The sequence below is a fragment of the Triticum dicoccoides genome, chromosome 6B (genome assembly GCF_002162155.2).
Source record: "Triticum dicoccoides isolate Atlit2015 ecotype Zavitan chromosome 6B, WEW_v2.0, whole genome shotgun sequence".
Classification (NCBI taxonomy): Eukaryota; Viridiplantae; Streptophyta; class Magnoliopsida; order Poales; family Poaceae; genus Triticum; species Triticum dicoccoides.
In genome coordinates this window covers 606,118,403-606,143,610 of record NC_041391.1, presented here as the reverse complement: position 1 = coordinate 606,143,610, position 25,208 = coordinate 606,118,403, and the positions used below count along the sequence as shown (strand labels likewise).

Sequence of the window (25,208 nt, the reverse complement as noted above, 5' to 3'; positions counted from 1 at the left end):
ACACCAGAAGAACATGCTGAACATCTCAGAATTGTACTGGGAGAATTAAGGAAACATCAATTATACGCCAAATTCAGCAAATGTGAATTTTGGTTAAGACAGGTTGATTTTCTAGGCCATGTATTGACCCAAGGAGGTGTTGCTGTGGACCCAAAAAAAGTCAAGGCCGTACTTGGCTGGAAACCACCAGTCAATGTAACAGATGTACGAAGTTTCCTGGGAATGGCTGGATATTACCGAAGGTTTATTGAGGGGTTCTCCACTATAGCAAAACCAGTGACACAGTTACTCAAGAAGGATAAGAAATTTGTATGGACTGAAGCTTGCGAGAAGAGTTTCCAAGAACTCAAAAGGAAATTAACAACAGCACCAGTATTGGTTGTACCAGACATACACAAAAGTTTTGAAGTATATTGTGATGCATCCCGGACGGGCCTCGGATGTGTACTAATGCAAGAAGGCAAAGTAGTCGCATACGCTTCCAGGCAACTACGAAAGCATGAAGAAAATTATACTACTCATGACTTGGAATTGGCAGCAGTCATTCATGCACTCAAAGAGTGGAGGCACTTTTTGCTTGGGAATCGTTGTGAAATATATACGGACCATAAAAGCCTCAAATATATTTTCACACAACCCGAACTCAATTTACGACAACGGCGCTGGTTGGAATTAGTGAAAGATTATGATGTTGGCGTTCACTACCATCCAGGAAAGGCGAATGTAGTGGCAGATGCTCTTAGTCGAAACCCCAGCTCGGGCAACGACAGTCTACAGAACTTGAGACCTGAATTTCAGCAGGAGTTCACCAAACTCAACTTGGTGATGGTCACTAAAGGCAATGTGTCAAATTTGTAAATACATTCCACCCTAATGGAACAGATTAAGAAGGCTCAGCATGGACACCCCAGCATCGAAGGCATAAAAAGAAAAGTGAGTCTGGGCAAGGCCTTAGAATTCGTCATAGACAATAAGGGAATATTATGGTACGGAGACAGACTTTGTGTACCAAATATAGAGGACCTCAAACGGCAAATTCTAGCCGAAGGACACACCGCTCCATATTCAATCCACCCTGGAGGAACCAAAATATACAAGGACATTCAGGAAAAATTTTGGTGGCACGATATGAAGGGAGATATAGCCACATTCATTGCATGTTGTGATTCATGTCAGCGCATTAAAGCCGAGCACCAAAAACCAGCAGGACTATTACAGCCAAACAGGGTACCTGAGTGGAAATGGGACAAAATTGGAATGGATTTTATTGTTGGACTACCTCGGTCCCAACAAGGAAATGATGCCATATGGGTCATCACAGATAGATTAACTAAGGTGGCACATTTCATCCCAGTAAAGACAACCCACACCACTCAGAAGCTTGCCAAACTTTATCTCTCATGTATAGTTTGTCTGCATGGAATTCCAAAGACTATAATATCCGACAGAAGCACTCAATTTGTCTCTAGATTTTGGGATCATTTACAACAAGCTTTGGGAACTCAACTAGTATTCAGTACATCATACCACCCCCAGACTGGAGGACAAACTGAACGTGTGAACCAAATTCTAGAGGACATGCTAAGAGCATGTGTTCTCACCTATGGAACCAGTTGGGAAGAAAGCTTGCCGTATGCCGAGTTCGCATACAACAACAATTACCAAGCCAGTCTACAAATGGCACCTTTTGAAGCCTTGTATGCGCGAAGATGTCGTACCCCATTAAATTGGTCAGAAACAGGAGATAGTCGCATCTTCGGCCCCGACATACTCAAGGAAGTTGAGGAGAAAGTTAGACTAATCAGGGATCGACTCAAGACAGCCCAGAGCCGACAAAAGAGTTATTACGATCAAAAACATCATAAAGTCAGCTTTGAACCCAGTGAATATGTGTATCTACAAGTATCTCCTATGAGGGGCTTGCAATGATTCAAAGTTAAAGGGAAGCTAGCACCACAGTTTATTGAACCCTTCTGTGTGATTGCACAAAGAGGCACAGTGGCCTACCAGCTAGACCTACCCGAAGAACTGTCAGACGTCCACGACGTGTTCCACATCTCACAGTTGAGGAAATGTGTAAGCAACCAAGAGAAGCATGTATCTCATGAGAGCATTGACATACAACCAGACCTCACCTACACGGAACGTCCAATAAAAATATTGGAGGAGTCCGAAAGGAGGACCCGTCAGAAAACAATTAAGTTTTTCAAGGTTTAGTGGAGCAATCACACCGAGGATGAAGCAACATGGGAAAGAGAAGATTTTCTTCGGACAGAGTACCCACACCTATTTTGGACCAGCTGAAATCTCGGGGACGAGATTTTTCCTAAGGGGGTAGGTGTTGTAACACTCCAAAAAATTTGATTTGGTTTTTATCAAATTCTTTAATTAATTGGAAGGAGGTTATTTTTAAAAAAAATATAAAAGACTCTCCTTCTCAAAAAAATTCTTTTATGACAAGTATTTTTTGTGGGTTCTTCCCAACCTTGATTGTGGTCTTGGAGATTTTTCATCTTGTGTTGGCTCAACACAAAAAACTTTGGAAGGTTTTTACATTTCCTTTTTATTAAAAAGGATTCCTATAATTTTTGGATTTATTCTTCCCCATTCAAAAATGACTCTCTTGCCATGACCTATGTTGAAAACTTTCTTCCAAAACCCACCTCCCCACTTTGGGTCAAGCCAAGCATCAAGTCCAGCAAAGTTCAACCTCCCCTAGATTTTAATTCTATTTATTCTAACCTCAAAATCTTTTTCTGCCATTTATTTGGACCTTAGTGATTTACAAAGGAACTACTAGATTTCCTTTGAGTTTTGGTTCCAAATAAATTCCCCTGGCTAGTCCTTAGTGCCCTCAACCTAGATCCATCAAGATCTGCTAGTCCACAGTTCAAATTTTTCAAAAATTGCTTGCTGCAAGTTTGGACCAGATTTGCCATTTTTGGTGAATTTCATTCTTTTTCTTTTCCAAAAATTCTGAGATAATTCAGACAGTCTCCAGATGCATCAAGAGATCACCTCACCAAGCTTCAGCTCAAGAAAAAATTTCCACATGCTCAAATCATTTCATCGAACAGGTGGCTGGCACTGTTCCTGTCAAGTTTCAGAATTCAGTGTTAAGTTTCAGTGGCAGTGTCGTTTTCTTCAGAACCTCGGCATCGATCTCGCCAGTGCACATGTTGGTGCCTTGCTCACTGCTCCCCCTTCTTATCCAGTGCGCCGCATGGTTGTTTGGCCGGTCGCGGGCGTCGGTGGCGACGTGTCACATCAACCCCGGCGCCTCCCGCAGTGGCAGAACCGCCCGTGGCGGCCAGCAGGGGCCAGCCCTGCAGTACGGCATCGTCCAGCACCGCCCACGCCACCAGGAGCCTCCGCGTGGCCGTCCTCTTCTCTGTGCATGATGTAGAACTGTCGTCGTGGCCTGAGAGGCGCATAGGGCGCTCTTTGCCGCCGACGAGCCCGTGAGCTCCGTTCCTTCGAAGCCACGGGAGTAGGCCAAAACCGATCAAGCTTAGCTGTTGAATGGAGCCAGTGGACCAATCCGCAGTTGCCCAGTCACCTAAGACGCCAGCGCGACCACCACCTCGCCGTAATTACTCACCGAAGAAATCCCGTCCTCGGCAACCGCCTCGGGTCGGCTATAAATGGAGGCCCCAAGCTCGCCTCCGACCCAGCACCACTCCTCCACCTCACCAGAACCGTGCCCAGACGCTAGGAGGACCTCGAGGAGGCCTTCTTCCCCGACTCCGGCCGCCCAGATCCGCTTCGGGCTCCGGCAAGATTCTCTCTACTGAGTGCACCCCCGCTCCCCAAACTGTGCCAGTAGCCTCCTATTGCACCCACTCCCCTAACCCGCGCTCAATTTGCGTTTGCAGCTCTCTTCGGAGGGATCCATCCTCGACCGAACCGCCGTCCGCCGGAGTGGAAGCCACCGTCGGCGTGGTGCTCGCCGACGACCAAGTCCACCACCCACCGATGCGGAATTGTCCCGTGAGTGCAACCATACCCTTGCCCTCCTCTGGATCGCCGTCGATCGTCGCCGGCGATCATCGTTTGCTTCGGTCGACGGTGAGATTTTTAAACCTGACGGGTGGGACCCCCTTCGAACCGTTTTCCATTGGCACCTTCGGCCCGGATATGTTTTCCCCTCTGGAAGGCGTATTCCAAATGAAGCGTTTTCTGTTTTTCTAAACTAGCCCCTAGAAAGTTTCTGTTTCATTACAGATTAGTCCCTGGACTAAAACATTAATAACTTTTAAACAGAAGATGATTTTGAGTTGATTCTATTTCTGTCATCTTTATTTTTCTATCTAGTTTTTTATCATATTTATTTGAAAAATATTTGGAACAATTTTTATGCGCGCACGGTATTTACATTAGTATCTGGTTTCTTTTATAACGTAGATACCGATGGAAGTGACGGAGCCGCAAACTTCGCTGAGCTAGACTCCGACTACTCCGAACCAGGCAAGCATGTTTAAACCTTTGATATGATGAGTGTTTTTCATGATTGCTTGAGTGGTTTTCACATGACATGTTTATATAAGCATTTGTGAATGTTATATTTCATGCAAAGTAAGCTGCAAGTGAGCTTCGAAATTTGATGTGTTCATATGATGGTGAGATAACCTGATCATGTGGTGGCATGATAGGTTGCAAGCTGGTATTATTGAAGCATGCCAGTTTTATGTCAACCGTTTAACTCCAGTATTAACATGGACCAAGTCTTATTCCCGTCTGTCCCCTTTTGTGCTGCCACATATCTTCTGCAAAGAATGCGGTTTAGTCAGTTGCAAACCTCTTTCCTTGTACACATCAAATAGAGGGGCCGTGATGAGGGTTCCATGGCCCTGGATTCAAGCCCGTCATCCGGTCAGGGGGCATGGGTGTTTCCGGTTGGGACCGAGAGGGGGGCACCCCTTAGACCGTGCGATATAAATTTGATCCCATGCTATTCGAGGTTGTAGCCTCCCCGTCTTAGAGTTTTTCTTGAATGTTTCCTAGGGTGATTCCTAGCAGCAGAATGTGGAATGGGTGTGTACTGGTTAGATGTGTTTCTCATAAAATACCATAGACAGAACTAGTCCTTTGTGACTACTCAAATCCGTTGGCTGTGGTTAAAGAGTACAAACTCTGCAGAGTCAAAACCATTCGAGTAACCATGTCCATGGTCAAGGACTTTGATCAACATATTAGTGTCATTCTCAGTATCAGTCTCAATGACAGTCTCCGGAGAATAAGCATGAAATTGAGAGTGGTAAACCTAGTTGAATGTTATTCCTGCGGATGGACTAACCAGTTTATTATCATGTACCGAGTATTCCGTGGAATGATGTTACCTTCATGAGCTACTTGAATTTGAATGATGAGATATAAGCCCTTTATGTGATGTCGCTCAGACGTCCGACTGTGGCTTTCTTGTTATCTACTTTTGATATAAGCCCTTTATGTGATGTCGCTCAGACGTCCGACTGTGGCATTCTTGTTATTTACTTTTCATATAAGCCATTTATGTGATGTCGCTCAAACGTCCGACTGTGGCATTCTTGTTATCTACTTTTGATATAAGCCCTTTATGTGATGTCGCTCAGACGTCCGACTGTGGCATTCTTGTTATTTACTTTTGATATAAGCCCTTTATGTGATGTCGCTCAAACGTCCGACTATGGCATCCTTGTTATTTACTTTCGTTATAAGCCCTTTTCGAGATGTCGCTTAGACGTCCGACTGTGGCACGTACTGTCAGTTACGTTTCAATATAAGCCCTTTATGTGGTGTCGCCCTGACGCCCGACTGCGGCATGTTAATTTATTCTTACCTTTCGAGGCGTCGCTTCAGACACCCGATCGGTCTTCAGTTATTTTATTGGGATTTCGGGAGGACTACCGCCTTACTTCCTTTTTATTTAACATGCAGTGCAAATTTATTATCTGAGTGCGAATTACTAGTCTGCTCATGTGCATCATGTTTGCATTTGTTATATCTTATGTCCAAAATGTCTTGTGAGTACATTCAAAGTACTCACCTGGCTTGTTGATTTGGCCAGATGTTGACGAAGGCGATCTTATGGATGAAGAGTACGATAGCGAGTCCGACGCCTAGAGGAGTCCCAGTCAGTCTCGTGCGATCCTGGAGTTGGTCACTTGTATTATATACGCTTCCGCTACCCTAATAAAATCATCGAGCCTCACTCCGATGCTTGATGAGCTGTAAGATTTTGGAGTCATGTCACCCACTTCATTGTGACATATCCACCACCTCTTTTATTACGAGTCAGTAGTTATGCCACTATACCCTTTGTGTCATATCCGCCTTTATGTATAATATCGGCGTGCTTGTAATAAATTGTTGAGCAGCCTCAGCTCAACTCTGTATAACATTTAGTACTTCTGGATTTTTTGTATCAAGGATTTGTCTACCAGTAAGGAGGATTTTTTCTATACTCGTCTGATAAAATGGTCGGTTTTTCAATAAATATTTTATTGGAAAACCAGTCCTGACACTAGTATGCCAGAGCTGAACACCCGATGCCCTTGAGTGACCAACTGAAGCAATTGGTCGAACTCCACAAGGCGGTCGAACTGGCCATGAAGGGCCTGATAGTCCGGATGTGGCCTGGTGAGCCATGCCCGACAGCTACTTTGGACTTATAAAGCGGATGGTAAATGCATGTCTGTGGCTCGAGATTATCAAGCAATCCGTCTGCATTGAGGGTGCCTGTCGGGCCTTTGCCCGTGCGAAGATTCATTGGGCCAAACTGGATGCTGAGAAGCTGGTGAAGGATGGACCACCTGAGGGTAAGCAGCATTGCTACCCCAAAAATTATTATGATGGCGTTATGAAAGGCGCTCACCTTGTGGATAATGAATGTACCAAGGACATAATCTTTGAGTGAATGTACTCATGTCGTTTTTGTAATAGGAAAACGAGTTTGCTTGCGCTTATATGACGCTTTGTTTGATTTAAAATATTACCTTCTGTGCGGCTATTTAAAATTCTGAAAGTAGGCCAGTCGTCGGCTTCTGCCCCCTCGTAACCAGTACTGGGGTGTTCGTGGAAAAACCAAACACTCTTTATCCAAAAAAATTGGTCCTTTAAGGAGGTGTTCAGCGCAGCAAACAAGGCAATCAGACTATGTGGCTTTATAACTCTCACTTAGCCATAGAAGTCTACAATTTTAAATTTTGGCGAAGCCCCTAATATTCGGAAAGCCGAATCGGGGTGCTATACACGCCTAAATCAGACAAGGCTGATTCCTCGCCTGAAGAGGAAAAAATCTTTAAGGATTTTGAACCTCTCGAACAGCGACCAGCTCTCACCGCATCATGACAGTCAGTTTTCGGCTTTCTCTATTGAGGTGCTCGTCCGGAAGAACCGGGACACAATCGCAGTAGTTCTCCCTGCGCTACCTTAGCCGATATAATGGAACGTAAGGTACCAAAACAAGGGAGCCGGCCTAACCCAACTATTGACCCAAGACATGATTCGGAGCTGATGCATATAATGCTATAAGTTTGGGGTGCCGCATTGTCGAAAGTGTTCGGACTTATCTTGTCATATTGTGGGGCGCGATAAGAAGCCCCTGGCAAACTGAACGTACCAAAGTGTACGGATGCAATATTAAATAAAATTCAAGGGAAAACATGAAGATAGAAATAATAAGCTGACACTCTATATTGTTTCCCGTTTGAATGATACGTCAAAGCATATGGGTATAATTGGTGCGTTTAAGCAGAAACAAATAGGACTATTTGACATGTCCTATCCAAGGGCGGGCCGCATGCGGGTATGTAAAACAGGTATAACGATCATTAATCAGAGACCACCTAGGTATTCCCTTGTTCACAAAGCCTCTTGCGTCCTTGATTTTCCCTCATGTGATGAGTCCGATGATCGGGCTCTCTGAAGGGGCTGCCCGAAAGTAGGGTCCTGAAAGTGAAATAAAGTTACAAGGGTATGCGGGCCTCATGGCGGTTGAACCGCACTGTGGACCACCTCATCATCGCGCCTCCGCCTATGCCCATGGTATTTTGAGTGCGTAATTGTGTACACGCGGCACCAGTGCCATCTGATCTGGGCTGGGGTGGAGGCCGGATTGCTAATCGAGCTCTTGGCGTGCCTGACGATCCTGTTGCAGGGTGCTCCAGACTCGCTTGACGGTGTTCGGGGTTGTCATTGCCGAATTGGCTGTCTGTTGAAGAAGGCTGCTTTGTACTTCTGCCATGAGGGCCGCAGTGTGCTCTTCCATACGGAGGGAGCGGTCTGTGTTTCCATTGACTGTTATAACCCCGCGAGGTCCTGGCATCTTGAGCTTAAGGTATGCATAGTGAGGTACCGCATTTAATCGAGCGAACGCGGTTCCTCCAAGTAGTGCATGATAGCCACTACGGAAAGGGACGATATCGAAGATTAACTCCTCGCTTCGGAAGTTATCCGGAGATCCGAAGACCACTTCCAGTGTTATTGAGACTGTACAGCGGGCCTCTACCCCTAGAATTACACCTTTAAAGGTGGTTTTGGTGGGTTTGATCTATGAGGGGTAGATGCCCATTTTGCGCACTGTGTCCTGATAAAGCAGGTTCAGGCTGCTGCCACCGTCCATAAGGACTCGTGTGAGGTGGAATCTATCGATGATTGGGTCAAGGACCAATGCGGCTGAGCCGCTGTGACGGATGTTGGTAGGATGGTCCCTACGATCGAAGGTGATCGGATAGGGTGACCATGGGTTGAACTTTGGGGCGACTGGCTCCATCGCATAGACGTCCCTAAGTGCACGCTTGCGTTCCCGTTTGGGAATGTGGGTGGCATAGATCATGTTTACCGTCTTCACCTGGGGGGAAATTTCTTCTGTCCCCCAGTGTTTGGACGCCGGGGCTCCTCGTCATCATCGTTGTGCAACCCCTTGTCCTTGTTTTCGGCATTCAACTTGCCGGCCTATTTGAACACCCAGCAATCTCTGTTAGTGTGATTGGTTGGTTTGTCGGGGGTGCCATGAATCTGGCACGAGCGGTCGAGTATGCGGTCCAGACTGGACATTCCCGGATTGTTTCTTTTGAATGGCTTTTTCCGCTGACCGAATTTTGAGTTGCTGAATCCGGCATTGACTGTCGTGTCTTCGGTGTTGTCACCATTATTCTGGCGCTTATGTCTATTGCGTCGTGGCTTTCCGTTACTGTCGTGAACATCTGAAGTGCTGGAGTTTCTTGGCGTGGTGCTAATGCGAGCCAGCCAGCTGTCCTCGCCCATGCAAAAGCGGGTCATGAGTGTCGTGAGGGCCTCCATGGACTTTGGTTTTTCTTGGCCGAGGTGTCGGGTGATCCACTCGTCGCGAGTATTATGCTTAAAGGCCGCCAGGGCCTCGGCATCCAGACAGTCGACAATTTGATTCTTTTTAGTTAGGAACCGAGCCCAGAATTTCCTGGCTGACTCTCCGGGCTGTTGGGTAATGTGACTTAGGTCATCAGCATCCGGTGGTCACACGTAAGTGCCTTGGAAGTTGTCGAGGAATGCGTCCTCAAGATTTTCCCAACTGCCGATGGAGTTTGCCGGCAGGCTATTCAGCCAATGTCTGGTTGGTCCTTTAAGCTTAAGGGGGAGATACATGATGGCATGTAGATCATCACCACGGGCCATGTGAATGTGGAGAAGGAAATCTTCAATCCATACCGCGGGGTCTGTTGTGCCATCGTATGATTTGATGTTGACGGGTTTAAACCCTTCTGGGAATTCATGATCCATTACTTCATCAGTGAAACAGAGGGGGTGTGCGGCGCCTCTGTGCCGGGCTATGTCACGATGCAGTCCGACTAAGTCTGGTCGGTTATGTTCGGCCCGGCCGGACTTATTATTAGTGTATCCGGCATGACGGTCATCGTCATGTGCTGTGGAGCGCCCCCGTGATCCGTAGATCGATCTTGGTTGTCCTGCATTGTTTTCCAATACGTCTCGCAGGTCCTGCGTATTACCCCGGGCTGTAGTGAACTGGCGTGGGGGTGCGGGCTGGTATTCGGTCTGATACACCATTTTATCCCGGCCACGAGGTGGCCGGTCAGCCTCGTCTTGTGCTGTTAGTGTCGGCTCTACGGCCTCCTCCTCTAGTTGAGGTAGCAACTTGTGCTTTGGGTAACCCTTGGTGGGGGGCTCGAGTCCGTATTCCTCGGCCGCCAGGACCTCGGTCCATCTGTCTGCGAGCAGATCTTGATCAGTTTGGAGCTGTTGCTGCTTCTTTTTCAGGCTTCTTGCAGTGGCTATAAGCCGGCGCTTAAAGTGCTCCTGCTCTATTGGATCTTCGGGTACGCCGAATTCATCGTTGTCGAGGCTCACCTCGTCTTTCGGAGGGAGGCATATAGTTGTCATCCTACACGTATTCGTCCGTCGCTTGTTCCTTTGGGCTGACCTGCCCGTGTTCCTGTTCGGCCTGTTCAAAGGTAGGCTAATCAGGATTGCATTCCTCTTCGGCACCATCTGGGTTGTTTTCTTCTCCTGTGTCGGTATTGCTATGCCGGGGCTTAAAGCGGCACCGATGATGCCAATGCTTTGGTTTCTTCCCTAAGGGGTTATCTTTTGTTGCCTCATCACCATTTTTTCTTTGGGGGTGTCCACCATATATATATCATACAAAGAGGTGGCTGTCCAGCGCCCTGTGGGCGGTGGTTCCTTTTCTTCTCCCGCATCATCATCTATATCGTCGATGTCTTCGGAGTCGAAGTCAAACACGTCGATCAAATCATCGACAGTGGCTATTAAGTGGGTGGTGGGTGGGTAACGAATTTCTTCGTCGCCTGCTTCCCACTCGAGCCGGACATAGTTCGGCCAGGAATCTTCTGACAGAGAGAGAGAGAGACCTTAATGAATTTAGCACATCGCCAAAGGGGGAGTGCTGAAAGATATCCGCGGCGGTGAACTCCATTACTGGAGCCCAATCGGACTCGTTTGGCCCGGGCGCGCGCGGTTCGAAACCCACATCCGGACACATGTCCGGGGGTCCGGTGACGCAGATTCCCTTAACAGCGGAGTCTGTGTTCGGCTCTACCGCCAAAGAGTATGTGGCCTCCGTGGCGGGGTCCATCCACCCGTCCTCGGACGACGCGATCTGCCCCGGATTTAGGTCCGGAGCAGCTGCAGGGGCGATATCCCGAATACTGTCTGACAGCAGATTTAAGTCGTGCTCGTCGTGACTGTTCGGCGCTCCTGATATGGGCCCGAATCCGTCGAAGATCAAGTCTCCGCGGATATCGGCCGTGTAATTCAAGTTGCCAAACCTGACCTGATGGCCAGGGGCGTAGCTGTCGATCTACTCCAGATGGCCGAGCGAGTTGGCCCGCAGTGCAAAGCCGCCGAACACGAAGATCTGTCCGGGGAGAAAAGTCTCGCCCTGGACTGCGTTGTTGAAGGTTGAGGGAGCCATCGAGCCTTACAGCGACAACACAGAGGAACTCTCAATGAAAGCACCAATGTCGGTGTCAAAACCGGGGATCTCGGGCAGGGGGTCCCGAACTGTGCATCTAAGGCAAATGGTAATAGGAGACTGGGGACACGATGTTTACCCAGGTTCGGGCCCTCTCGATGGAGGTAATACCCTACTTCCTGCTTGATTGATCTTGATGATATGAGTGTTACAAGAGTTGATCTACCACAAGATCGTAGAGGCTAAACCCTAGAAGCTAGCCTATGATTATGATTGTTCTTGTCCTACGGACTAAACCCTCTGGTTTATATAGACACCGGAGGGGGCTAGGGTTACACAGAGTCGGTTACAGAGAAGGAGATCTATCATCCGAATCGCCAAGATTGCCTTGGATCCTCATCCTCTTTCTAATCTTTTCAAGAGATCCAATTATCATGAACAAATTGCTAGTGATTTGAGTACGCTAGATTATCTTAATGAAGTTTTGCTTGAGATTCGTGAATCTGAAAATTGTGATGAAGAAATTTATGAAGTGATTCATGATAGCTCTTAGAATGAAAAGCATGGTTGCAATGATTTTACTGTAAATTCTATTTATGTCAATTGTGTTAATGATATGCAAAACCATAAGCTTGGGGATGCTATATTTGATGAAGATGATATTTTTTGTCCCCCAAGTTTCAATGAGAAAATTTATTATGATGAAAGCATGCCTCCTATCTATGATGGTTATGGTGATGACATGTATGCTATAAAGAATAATGATAACCATGAAACTTGTCATCGTGATCTTAATTTTTAATCTCATGATAGCTATTTTGTTGAGTTTGCTCCCACTACTATTCATGAGAATAAATTTGCTTATGTGGGGAGTAATAAAATTGCTATGCTTATTTGTCATGAAAAGAATGCTTTATGTGATGGTTATATTGTTGAATTCATTCATGATGCCACTGAAAATTATTATGAGAGAGGAACATATGCTTGTAGGAATTGCAATAATATTGAGTTTCCTCTCTATGTGTTGAAAATCTTGAAGTTATGCTTGTTTTGCCTTCCTATGCTAGTTGACTCTTGTTCCCATAAGTTGTTTTCTCACAAAATACCTATGCATTGGAAGTGGGTTAGACTTAAATTTTCTAGTCATATGCTATATGATGCTCTCTTTATGCTTCAATTCTTGTCTTTCATGTGAGCATCATCAAAATTATCAATGCCTAGCTAGGGGCGTAAAACGATAGCGCTTGTTGGGAGGCAACCCAATGAATAAAATTTATTTTTGCTTTTTTGCTTTATGTTCTTGAGTATTAGCACATTTATGCTACTAGTATAATTGTGTTTTTTGTGTTTTAGTTAGTGTTTTTGCCAAGTAAATCCTTTAGGATCTTCTGGGGTGACAATTGTTTGATCTTGCTGAAAAACACAGAAACTGTGTGCTCACGAAATATTTATCATAAATCACAAAAAAGAGCTTTTACCATGATTATTTTTGCATAAGATTAATAAAAAAATTATGCTGCTATTACTAATTTGGTAGAATTTTTGGAGTTACAGAAGTATTCGGAAGTTCCAGATTACTACAAACTGTTCTGTTTTGACAGATTCTGTTTTCTTTGTGTTGTGTGCTTATTTTGATGGCTCTATGGTTTTCTTTGATGAATTTTTGCCATAGAAAAGTTAGAATATAGAAGATATAATACAAAAACAAAATAATAATTGGTTTGACACAACACCTATAGTAGGGGTTTGCTTTCTTTTACTAACGGATCTCACAAGAGTTTTGTTGAGTTTTGTGTGATTGAAGTTTTCAAGTTTTGGGTTATGTTATGATGGATGAAAGAAGGATAGAAGAGCCTAAGCTTGGGTATGCCCCGGCATCCCAAGCTATTATCCAAGAATGAGCAAGCAACTAAGCTTGGGGATGCCCCCGAGCGGCATCCCCTCTTTCTTCTAACAACCATCGGTATTTTACTCGAGACTATATTTTTATTTGTCACATGATATGTGTTTTGCTTGGAGCGTCTTGTATGATATGTGTTTTTGCTTGTTTTATTTTGTGTTTTAAGTCATCAATCCTTGCTGGACACACCTATTTGAGAGATCCAAAATCATGCCATGACTTGTTAGAATTGCTCTCTATGCTTCACTTATATTATTATGAGCACTGGACTTGCTCTAGTGCTTCACTTATATCTTTTTGAGCATGGTGTGCTTAGTATTTTTGAAGAAATGCTCTCTTGCTTCACTTAGATTTATTTGAGGGTTAGTAAAATTTTGAAGAAATTCTCTCTTGCTTCACTTAAATTGTTTTGAGAGAAAGAAAATATGTTATGCTCATGATCTTCACTTATATTTGTTTGAGCTTATGAAAAGCAACACATGAAAATTAGTCCCAAAGTGATAGATATCCAAGAAGGATAAAGAAAGAAAAAAATATGTCATGAAGATCATTGGACAAAATAAACTTGATTCTTAGTAATAGTTTTGAGATATGATGATGTGATATGTGAGTTATGTTGATGAGTAATTGTGCTCAAGTAAGAATATTGGTGTTAAGGTTTGTGATTCCCTATGCATGTACGAAATTCAATAATCATGCAATGAAAATTATATCCTACTTGTAGTGCATTATTCGGTGTTAATTATGCTTAATGCTTGCTTATGAGATTATTCGTTTCTTGGTTGGTCGCTTCTCAATCTTTTTGCTAGCCTTCATTTTGCACCAAGTATGACCTCTACTTGTGCATCCAAAATCCTTTAAACCAGTTTTGCCACATGAGTCCACTATATCTACCTATATGTGGTATTCTTTTGCCGTTCTAAGAAAATTTGCATGTGCCATCTCTAATTTTCAAAATGAACTTCTCTTTTGTGTGTTTGTTTCGCTCACGGAATGGTAACGGGTAGCTAATATTTTCCATGCTAGATGTGTTATTCTCATGATGAGTGTTTATTCACTTGTCATTGCAAGAGAGTAAGGCAAAGGTATTAGGGATGCCCATTCCCAAAATGCAAAAATGAATTTACTTTATGTTGTCAAATAATAAATTCCTTGGAAAGTGTTGGTATGGAGGGCACACGTGGATACGGCTAGCCATGGAAAGTGAAAGTTATGGTGGAAAAAGGAATAAACTTTATTTTCTGTTTGGGAACCGCCTATGATATATCTAGCATGGAAAGTGTTGGGATGCTCCAAGTCATTTTGTTAGTGGGATGGATACACCTCCCAAAATGTTTTTTGTCTCTAATTTTTTGCTTTGAGCTCTGGCACCTCTACAAATCCCTACTTCCCTCCGTGAAGGGCCTTTCTTTTACTTTATACAATTTTTATTTTTGAAATTGAGTCTCCATCCTCTCTTATAAAAGCACCAACTAGGGGACAATATGATCATACTTAAGTATTGGCTGCAGCTAATATTCGAGTGTGTTTCATGAATGGATCAATGTTTGAGCATGATGGGCTAGGGATAACTTGTTTTGGCATGGATATTTTGAAAGACATGGTTGCTTGTTGATATGCTTGAGTATCTAAATTATTATGTCAAAACTAGACTATTGCTTTGAATCACATAAAAGTCCAAATGTCCATGCTATGAAGAAAAGAATATGATATGACATGATAAACAACACTCCACATCAAAAAACTGTTTTATCACTTATCTACTCGAGGACGAGCAGGAGTTAAGCTCGGGGATGCTGATACGTCTCCAACGTATCTATAATTTTTTATCATTCCATGCTATTTTATTATCAATCTTGGATGTTTTATAATCATTATATAGTCATTTTATATCATTTTTTGGTACTAACCAATTGACATAGTGCCAAGTGCCAGTTGTTGTTATCTGCATGTTTTTTTTACATCGCAGGAAATAAATATCAGATGAGGTCCAAATGCCACGCCAATTTAAGATGATTTTTATGGACCAGAAGGAACACAACTGGCCCTGATTGCACCTGGGGGAGTCCCGAGGAGGGGACAACCCACCTGGGCGCGCCCAGGTGGGTTGTGCCCACCTCGGGTGCCCCCTGGACCGACTCTTCTCTCAAGAAATACCCCAATATTCCAGAAACCCTAGGGGAATCGACGAAATATTCATCCAGCCGCCGCAGAGTCCAGAACCACCAGATCCATCTAGACACCATCACGGAGGGGTTCACCACTTCCATTGGTGCCTCTCCGATGATGCGTGAGTAGTTCTTTGTAGACCTTCGGGTCCGTAGTTAGTAGCTAGATGGCTTTATCTCTCTCTTGATTATGAATACAATGGTCTCTTGGAGATCCATATGATGTAACTCTTTTTGCGGTGTGTTTGTTGGGATCCAATGAACTTCGAGTTTATGTGATGAATTGAGTTTTCCCTTTGAGTTTTCATTGTTATCGGATTGAATATTTTTATGATTTGAGAACACTTGATATATGTCTTGCAATTGAATACTCGTGGTGACAATGGGGTATCGTATTGATTCACTTGATATATGTTTTGGCACTCAACTCGCGGATTCCCGAGGTGACATTGGGGTAAACTATGCATAGGGGTTGATGCACGTTCTTGACTTTGTTTCTCCGGTAGAAATCTTGGGGCACTCTTTATAGTTCTTTGTGTGGATTGAGTATTATGAATATGAATTTGCTTTGGTGTTATTCTAGTACGAACTCTAGGATAGATCGAATAGAAAAAATAGCTTTGTGTTATTTTAGTACGAACTCTCGAATAGATCGAACGGAAAGAATAGCTTTGAGGCGGTTTCGTACCCTACAAACAATTCATGTCTTATGTTCTCTGCTAGATAGGAACTTTGGAGTGATTCTTCATCATCATAATTATTTGAAGTTCTATCAATTGCCCAACAGTAATTTGTTTACCCACCGTTTGCTATCTTTCTCGAGAGAAGCCACTAGTGAAACCTACGGCCCCCGGGTCTTCTTTCTCATATATTTGCTTTGCGATCTACTTTTTCCTTGCGTTTATAGATCTATTAAACTAAAAAATACAAAAATACCTTGCTGCAATTTATTTGTTTTGTGATCTATTTATCCTATCTACAAATTTACCTCACGTCCTTTGCCTATCTTGAGGCGACGTACCCCGAAAGGGATTGACAACCCCTTTAACACGTCGGGTTGCAAGGTATTGTTCTTTGTGTGCAGGGGTTGTTTATGTTGTGTGGCTTGGTTCTCCTACTGGTTCGATAACCTTGGTTTCATATCTGAGGGAAATACCTACCACCATTGTGCTGCATCATCCCTTCCTCTTTGGGGGAAAAACTGACGTAGCTTCAAGCGACATCATATATTGATTGCATTGGCCAATATATAATACAAGATTCAAATCTCTCTCCACAAGTCAGTACAACAAACTTAAATGCAAGATAAAAAACTTCTATCATAAAGAAATAGAAAATGAAGATGCATATATGAATGATCTCAATTTTCAATGCTAAGCTAGAATATTATCAGATCAGCAAAACAAAACTTCAGCATATTCATTCGGAAACTCAGGTAGGGGACAACGTCTAAATATTTATCAACTTGAACAAGATTGAAAATGAATAACAAGAAATATATGCACAGTACAAAAGTGTCTCTTACCATGACAAGACCAATATACATTCTCCTATTTCTCATTATACCAGTGCAGAAAATATCAAAAATTTCTGATCAAAACAACATTGTTCTCCTTGCTTAAGGTTACCATTGTCAACTAAAAGGACCTATATATGTTGCACATCAGCAGCCCATAAACGACATAACGATGCTAGTAAAAAAGCACACCCAAAATTTTAATTTTTAACTGTCAGTTACCATAACACTAATCATGCACTCACCACTCTAATTCAGTGAATAAGTAATAACCATCCTGCTGAGCAGAAGTGTTTTATAGAGCATTTGGTGAGAACGTACAGAGTGCACGATACTAAAACTCTGGTCGGCTTTAGAGGATCTTGAAACTGAGTTGCAAGCAAAAGAATGAGAAATAAATGATACCTCTGTTTGGACTTTGAGCAGCTTCAATTTATTGGGAGCTAAAGCTAGAGGTGCATATTTCCCCGTGTGGGGTAATGGACAGGAAGATGCACAGTTCAATCACAAGCGAGGGAACTGTGGCGGCGCCTGGTCAGATCCAGAAGAACATAGAGAAAAAAGGAACAAGCCACAACCAAAGCACACAGAAACCTACCTTGAGAACCTCGTCATCTATGCATGTTTGCACTACCGTGACATGTGTAGTGCACCAGGTCCTTCCTTCTCGGATCGCCAAGGAACGAGCTCCCTCTCCCGAACTATCTGCCACTGCGCCCCAACGCTTCTTCACCCAATCACCACCATGCTGCTCCTCTCCCCCCGCTACTGCCGCTAGGCCGAGGGACACACTCGGCGGCGTGCAGCGGATAGGAGGCAAGGCACGTGGGGAGGTTGACGGAGAGGGGGCATGCATTGGAGAGGTCGAGGTCTAGCAGCCACCGGGATTATTCGGGAGAGAGAAAGAGAATATAATAGATGATGGGGACCGCGAGATCAAGCTCTTATATTCCTGATTTTGGGGCTGATTTGTTTCCTGTGAGTTGGGCTTGCCTTGACCAAATCAATGGAGGGTGGGGCTGGCTATTCCTTCCATCGATCGATGTGTTACCCAATTGCATCTTCAGAAGTAGAGATAAATGATTTTTTATGGGAGAGATTGTTGATGTTTTGGTAAATAATGATTTGATTTGAACCAGTTAATGTACGGCATTGTTTTGGGAAGGTGTTGATCTGATTGAGTTAATGCACGTGTCAAATGGGTCGACCCAAGTAGGCCGATGTGACGGGACATGAAAGGTGGGCGAAAGATAGAAGTGGTGGGATGAGGTGGGAGTGAGGCGAGACTACCAACTCAGACATTAGGGGTAGAGATCATGGGGTTCGACCAGCCAAACATGTCGACCCAAATCCAGAGAATGGGAAAATTTGGCTAACCTATCAACATCGTCGTTAACAAATCTACCTTTGGAACTAAAAATATAGTTTAAAAAAGAACTCTGTCTAATCTCACTAATGATAGCTCCATACCCTCCTCGACTAATTCTTTCAATATCGTTGATCACTTGCTCGACTAACTCTTTCAATATCATTGATCACTTGCTTGGAGTTCGACGCAATGACAACGTTCTGAAGCATCAAGAGATAAACCCTCGCGGCAAGCTATTGCCTCGAGCGTCACCACATCTATTATGCACATGCCACCAAAGCCGAGCTGCCCATATCATTTCCAGCAGCATCTCGGCAGACTGCAAGAGTTGATCCTCTTGCATGCAATCAAAAAACCCACATCAATGTGGATCATAGCAAACCCCGACGGGGGGCACTTTGGGTCTAGAGTTACAGCTCTGGGTACAACTATAGCCTTGCTCAAATTCGTCGGCATTACCTCGAGCATGTTGATCAGTAAAGGACGTGCTTGATTACCTGCATCCCCAACCAGGCTCGAGGTGTAATTTTGGCCCGCTTGGTTAGCTAAGATGCATCCCGACCCTCCCGCCAAAGGAATTTCATCTTGACCCACATGAACCTCAAAGCACCTCTCATTCAGGTCTGAGAGGAATGACCGAATCGGCTATTTTCACTCAATCGATTGGTCTTGTGAAGGTAGTGGGACGCGGCGTCGAGTTCGTGCGAGCAGCGAGATTTTGTGAGCTCGCGTGCGTCGTAAAAAATTGGCGGGGTAATTAGGTCACCTCTAGCCAACTACCCCGACCTACTTAGCTCCCTTCGGGTCACCACCCAAAATCCACGCAATCACCCCCCTTTGAGCTCTCAGTAACCAGGTTGCTTCTTCGCCAATGAGCATGTAAGCGATGCCATCTCTCTGAACAGTTGTGGTTGGTGGCGGCGGTCCTTCTTTCTCCTCTTCTCCAAGTTGTTCCTTGCCTCCTCCATGCTACTCCGATGGATGTAATTAACATCACTCCTACTCGTTTAGTTTGTTGCCCTAATGTAACCTGCATTTTTTTAGGCAACCAAACAACATACACAACATGACCTAGAACCTGTATTAGCTCAAACGGACCCTACTGGGCACTGATGCAAGCCGGCAAAAATCTGTGCAGATAATCAAACATGCCCAGTGAGTACTACAACATGAAGGAATTCCCGCAATCACACAAGGGAGGTCATATACCTAGCTTTCAGCGATTCATAAGGGCACATACAAATGTGCTATCTATAGAAGTGTCATCTACTCCTAATGTCTCAGTTGGTAGGTCGCGTTCCGGGTTTTATTTTCGTCCCATCATTTTCGTCCCACCATTTTCGTCCGGTTTTTTTTCGCTGGTTTTTTTCGTCTGACTTATTTCTGTCTCACCTCCCACGTAAAAAAAACAGCTGCCCCTCCTCTCGATCCACCCCTCCCGCTGCGACCTCTCTCTTCCCTCGTCTCCCGCTCCACCGCCGCCGCCCCATCTCCCGCTCCATCGCCGCCGCCCCATCTCCCGTCTCCAGTCGCAGCCGCCGCCGCACCCCAATCCAACACCGCCGCCGGCAATCTCCTCGCCCCCCTGCGCCGCCGCCCCCAACCTTCTATTCCTCTCCCAAGGGAATCCCAAGGGAAGTGAAGGGAAGGGAAGGGAAGGCAAGGGAAGGGAAGGGAAGGAAGAGGGAGCGCCCAGATCCACGGCGGCATCAGCGCGCCGTCATCGACCCGATCCGCGTCCGTCCTCGAGGGAGGTCGGCCATGGAGGTCCGACCCGGCCCGGCAGAAGCCATGGACGGACGGAGACGCCCCAAACCCTACCCTCAAGGACGACGCCTCAACCTTCAAGGACGCGCGCCGGCGACCGCGGATCTCCGGTGACGGCTATGGTGAGTGTGTACCTGCGGACGTTCTTCCTCGGATTCATCATCTCCCCCTGCTCGTGATTCCTTCCTTGGTTTCTTTTATTTTGTGTGCGGGATGACTGCCCCGGATCTGGACGCATGACCTGCAGCTGCAGCAGCAGCTGGACGACCGAACGCACGAGCCCTCCCTCCCTCCCTCATGGCTCTGCTTCTTCCTACCCTGCCCCCCTCACGTTGGCGTGGTGAGCTTCATACCCCCCGTGCACATCTCATCTCATCTCATCAAATCTAGATTGCTCTGGACGTATTTATCCTGTAAGGGTTGTGTCGTATGTTCTTCTTGCCATAAATATTTCCTCAAATATCAGCATTTGATGAGTGGATGATATGAAGGCATCATGCTGTTAGCTCAACTGTGTTAACGATGCCTGTTATTGTTTTCCATGATTTGCTTTTCATTGTTACAATATTTTTAGCATATATGGAGGCCATCTATTATTCTGCACTATCTTGTTTGTGGACTTACATTCGACTACACTATCTTATAAAGGTCACACAAATAGAAGCGTTGCTCATATGCTCCTGAATCAGGTGTGCAGTATGATGGAGTTTACAGAATTGAGAACTGTTAGATAAAGATGGCGTTCAGGTAATTTTACTTCCTGTACAGAGGTTCCACATGCTGCTCTCTACTTTGTGCCACTGAATGAAAGATCAATTTATATTCTTTTGATTCGGTCACAGGGTACGTATAAGGTCTTGATGTTAAGCTGATGTATTTTTTATTGCTTACTAAACCCTCCTAAGTCCTAACTCAACCACTTGAAGTTAAACTGAAGTATTAATCAATCTTGTTTGCTTTCTTGTACGTGTATGCCTAATTACCTTGCCCTATATGGCGATCGATGGCCAGCCATAGAACGGTTCTGTTTTTTTATTTATTTTGTCAAGTTCACTTCATATTTTTTTATCCATGTGGTGTTTAAACGATGACTATGTGGGGTTCATAGAAATTGTGAGGCATAGGATTGATTCAATCTTCATTTTTTTTCCAATTTGGTTCAGAGCTATTACCTGCTACACCTACAGATGTGAAAAGCTTACACTTTGCAAATCCAAAATTAAGCAGCATAATTTCTCACAGATTAATTATATACAAATTGAGTGACAACTGCTGGGACATGTGCTTCTTTTGACCTATTATCTTGCTTTTGCATGATTAATTGAAGGTCCATAAGGCAGTTCTATCTCTCTCGCTAACACAATAAGTTTCTCTTTAACAAAAAAATAAACATAGGGCAGGAGCATAGATGGTGCACAGGAGAGCTGCCTTGTCATTGATAGAGGAAGTGTGAGAGCATGCTAATTGTGCAGGGAAGAGAAATAAAATGAAAACGAAAACGAAAATGAGAAACAAAAGAGAAGAATGTTATGATCTCATGATAATGTCGGCCACCAGCCAGCACCCACAGGAGTATACCTATAGGCGGTCCAAAGGTACTAGCATGCTTGCCAATGAATGTCACATGCTCTGCCTAATATGTAATGCTTGGTTCTTTTTTTTTTGCTTGTAGTTTGTGCTTCTTTTCAATTATGCAATTTAGAAAGAAAAAAAGTATGTTATTATGTCATTATACCATGTCAGTATATGTCATGGAGGCCGGTAAAGTGATTATTAGTTAAAAAGTATAGGTCAAGCTTGATATGTTCTAATCTGTAGTTACTTAACCTTTGCTTCAAAGTAGTCATGCATTATGTGATTATCAAGCTTCAATTGACTGATGCTTTCATTGATTAATTCCAGATTATCTAGCTAGGTTGGTAAAAAGCAAGGCCGCCTCATAGTTGAGGAAGATGATGTGCAACCAATGAAGAAGATATATTAGGATGGAACTCGAGGCATTTTGTGGATTAGTATCTATAGTTTTTTGATGCCTATAAAGCAGAGGTCTGTGTGACAAAACAGAAGTATCCATGAATTACTACTTTATAAGATTTAGGTTCCACTATAATGTTGTTGATGATAGCCAAGCCGCCGCCTCTCCGCCGAGAAAGAAGGATCCCGATCTCCGCCGTGGTCGACAAACAGCGCGATGGGCGGAGCACCCAGCCGGTAGGCTCATCCCCTTCTCTGATCCACTCCGGCGGCGGCCATCGTTGGTACGTTGCACTTGTGTCACCTCTCATGATTTTTTTTCTGGTTTGATTCCCCACTCACGGGTGTGTGGTATGCACTCAAGGCATCGGTTCGTGTGGTTTCCTGCTGCTGGCATATGTAGGTTTACCACTGGATTCAAGTCTAGAAATGTTTTATTTTCTTAAAATTGATTTATCATATGCTTTCATGATTTCATCAGGAAAGAGATGCAGACGAGAGGAAGAAAGCCTCCCCCAAGCTCTGTCTAGGTGATGCACGAGCGACGACCACCCTTCCTGTTATTGCCTCCATGGCTGGCTGCTCATCCCCAGGAACCTCCTCCCCTCTCACGTGCGCCACACTCTGGGATTAAGGTCTGCTCCTTGGCTGACATTTGCGCAGACCGATTCTCTGGTTTCTCTCCACCGAAGAATCAAAGAAACAAGCAAGCTGATGTCTAACATATTCGTTTCGTAATAGTTGGAACACAGGTATCTAGGGCAGGGCGTGGTCACATTGCAGGCAGCAAGGAGCAGCGCAAAGTTGTCTCGGCCGTGCCCTGCATCGAGGAGGAACACAGGTATGTACAAATCGAGGAGGAAAACATGTATTTTTCTGTATTTTTCTGTTTGTTATTTTCTAACTTTATGCTTCACCTGTCCTGAATTATACGTATACTCATGTTGTCAGATACATAGGTATACATATACATAGCTATGGAAGACACGATTTACTGATACATATCTGAATGTTATAGCTATAAAGATACCTGATTGTTATAGCTGAAGGTAACAAAGAAAGTGGTATGGATGAATGGTGTCGTTTGTTTACCCATGCTGTGGTTGAAATCGTTGTTTGGTTCCCAGGTTGAACAAATCCGACATCTGTAAATCATCGATGTTTTTCTGGAAGTAGTACAGTAGGTTTAAGATTGGGCGATGATTCATTCATTCGACTACTTATAATTTGGGTTTCTACAATTTCAAGAGGCTAACAATTCCACCTTGGGTGTCTTATCTCTATGATTCTAACTATCAAATAACATTGTTTTGAAGTGTAGATGTTCCGGGATTGCTAGCTCCTGCCAGGTGATCAGAATTACTGCTTTGTTTATTACTCAACGATGTCGGACACTGGTTTCTCTAAATATCTTTTACAAGTACAGTTTCTACTTTTTTCTGCAGAAATACTACATGGTAGTCTTGAAGTAAATACCAATCATGTGATCCGATATGTTGTTTCAGAACAATAGACCATCGATATTATTTTCGCCTCGGGTTCTAGAGGAGGACATCTAATTAAGAGAAAACTTTGGTGGGATAGAGACAGAAGTTTGCTATATTTCACAATACCCAAACAGAATTTCATTGCTGATTCTTCTGCCCTGAACTTTGCCCATGCCAATTACATTTTGTAGACCCTTTTTAAGGAAACTGCTTCGTTTACACCATCCCATTAGCATGTCTATTAGCAGTAATGAAACTTAAACAGACACTTCTAGAATTAGCAAGAAAATTGATGGTGGGATCTAGCAATGCCGGTAGTGCCTCCTTTAGGATTACAAAATCGTTAATCCTATCTTCGCTTGCATGTGACTGATGGTGATGCTACACAAGTTCTGAAGGCAGTGCCCTCCCCTTCAGCAGGTAACAAGGATATATTAAAAACATTTTAACTTTCTGACATATTAGTTCAACAGTTTTTGCATAGTACCTAGCAAATTCAGAAAGTGCACAAACAGATCTCATCAATATTTTGTGTTTTGCTTGTTCAGTCTTTTGAGGTAACTTCTATTGTGTATTCCATTCTCTTCAGGAGATCTTGCTGGTTCTGCATGGCACAACTGGATTAAATATGCTACAGCAAGCGAAGGAGTTCAACGATGTAATTGCCACTCTGCTGTTCTGATGCTTGATTCATCAGATATGTTTCTATTGGATACTAATAATGAGGGACTTTCTTGGCTTCATACCAGGTTGTTGGAATCAAAGGATTCATCCTAACGAAATTAGACGGGACTGCTCGTGTTGGATGTGTGGTACGGGCGATTTCCAGTCCTTTATTGTAACAATTACAGATTCCAGTCCTGGATCTTAAATAAACGACAACTAAACTTGCTGACCTGAGTCCTGTCTCAGGTGAGTGTTCATACACGAACTTGGAGTTCCAGCCAAGTTTGTTGGCATCGGCGAAGGGGTGGAAGATCTCCAACCTTTTGATGCAGAAGCATTTGTTGAAGCCATTTTCCCATAAATTTGACCCAGTTATTAGTGTTTCTCATGTAACAAGATTTTGGCTAACATGCTACTCCCTCCGTTTCTAAATATATGTCTTTTTAGGAATTCTAATATGAACTACATATGAAGAAAAATGAGTGAATCTACACTCTAGAATATGTCTACATTCATCCGTATGCAGTCCATATTCAAATCACTAAAAAGACCTATATTTAGGAATGGAGGGAGTAGAACTTGGTAGAAGCAATTTTTTCAACAATTACAGATTTTTTGGTTCAGTCGTCGACTCGTCTGCCTGACTTGTTTCTATCGTTGATCCTAACTATTCACAGAAACAGAAGCAAGTATTTGTGATATTATATGTTTCTTGTGATTAAGCTCAGGGCACGTTGCAGATACATTGAGCAAGAGTACTAACAGAGAAGAGGAATTTTTCTTTTCAGACTAGCATGATACAAGAATATTTCATTAATAGTCATACATTCATAACATATATCTTGAATCATAAATACTTCCACGTTCGATTTTGAGTCCTAAGAAAAAAGATCCTCATGTGAAACTTCTTAAGATGAAAGTACTTCCACGTTGGATCTTTTTTCTTAATTAGGT

At 43.9% G+C, this 25,208-nt stretch overlaps 1 protein-coding gene across 16 annotated transcripts; it reads left to right on the top strand.

The window, feature by feature from the left end:
• The first annotated feature begins 19,781 nt into the window (after positions 1 to 19,781).
• Positions 19,782 to 24,997, top strand: LOC119320339 (signal recognition particle receptor FtsY-like). Of its 16 annotated transcripts, none has more exons than XR_005154929.1 (11): positions 19,787 to 20,467; positions 20,776 to 20,874; positions 22,030 to 22,173; positions 22,253 to 22,385; positions 22,583 to 22,736; positions 22,843 to 22,942; positions 23,423 to 23,450; positions 23,547 to 24,008; positions 24,178 to 24,246; positions 24,338 to 24,400; positions 24,501 to 24,997. XR_005154929.1 is itself a non-coding variant. In XM_037594444.1 (10 exons), the coding sequence occupies exons 5-10, from the start codon at positions 22,635 to 22,637 to the stop codon at positions 24,579 to 24,581; spliced, it is 432 nt and encodes a 143-aa protein (XP_037450341.1). In that variant the 5' UTR covers positions 19,782 to 20,467; positions 20,776 to 20,874; positions 22,030 to 22,173; positions 22,253 to 22,385; positions 22,583 to 22,634; the 3' UTR covers positions 24,582 to 24,997. The 16 variants fall into 16 exon arrangements, 3 of the variants coding, with proteins under 3 accessions (XP_037450341.1, XP_037450339.1, XP_037450340.1); XR_005154928.1 differs by having other exon boundaries at positions 23,528 to 24,008; XM_037594444.1 differs by lacking the exon at positions 23,547 to 24,008 and having other exon boundaries at positions 19,782 to 20,467; positions 22,854 to 22,942.
• Positions 24,998 to 25,208: the final 211 nt, after the last annotated feature.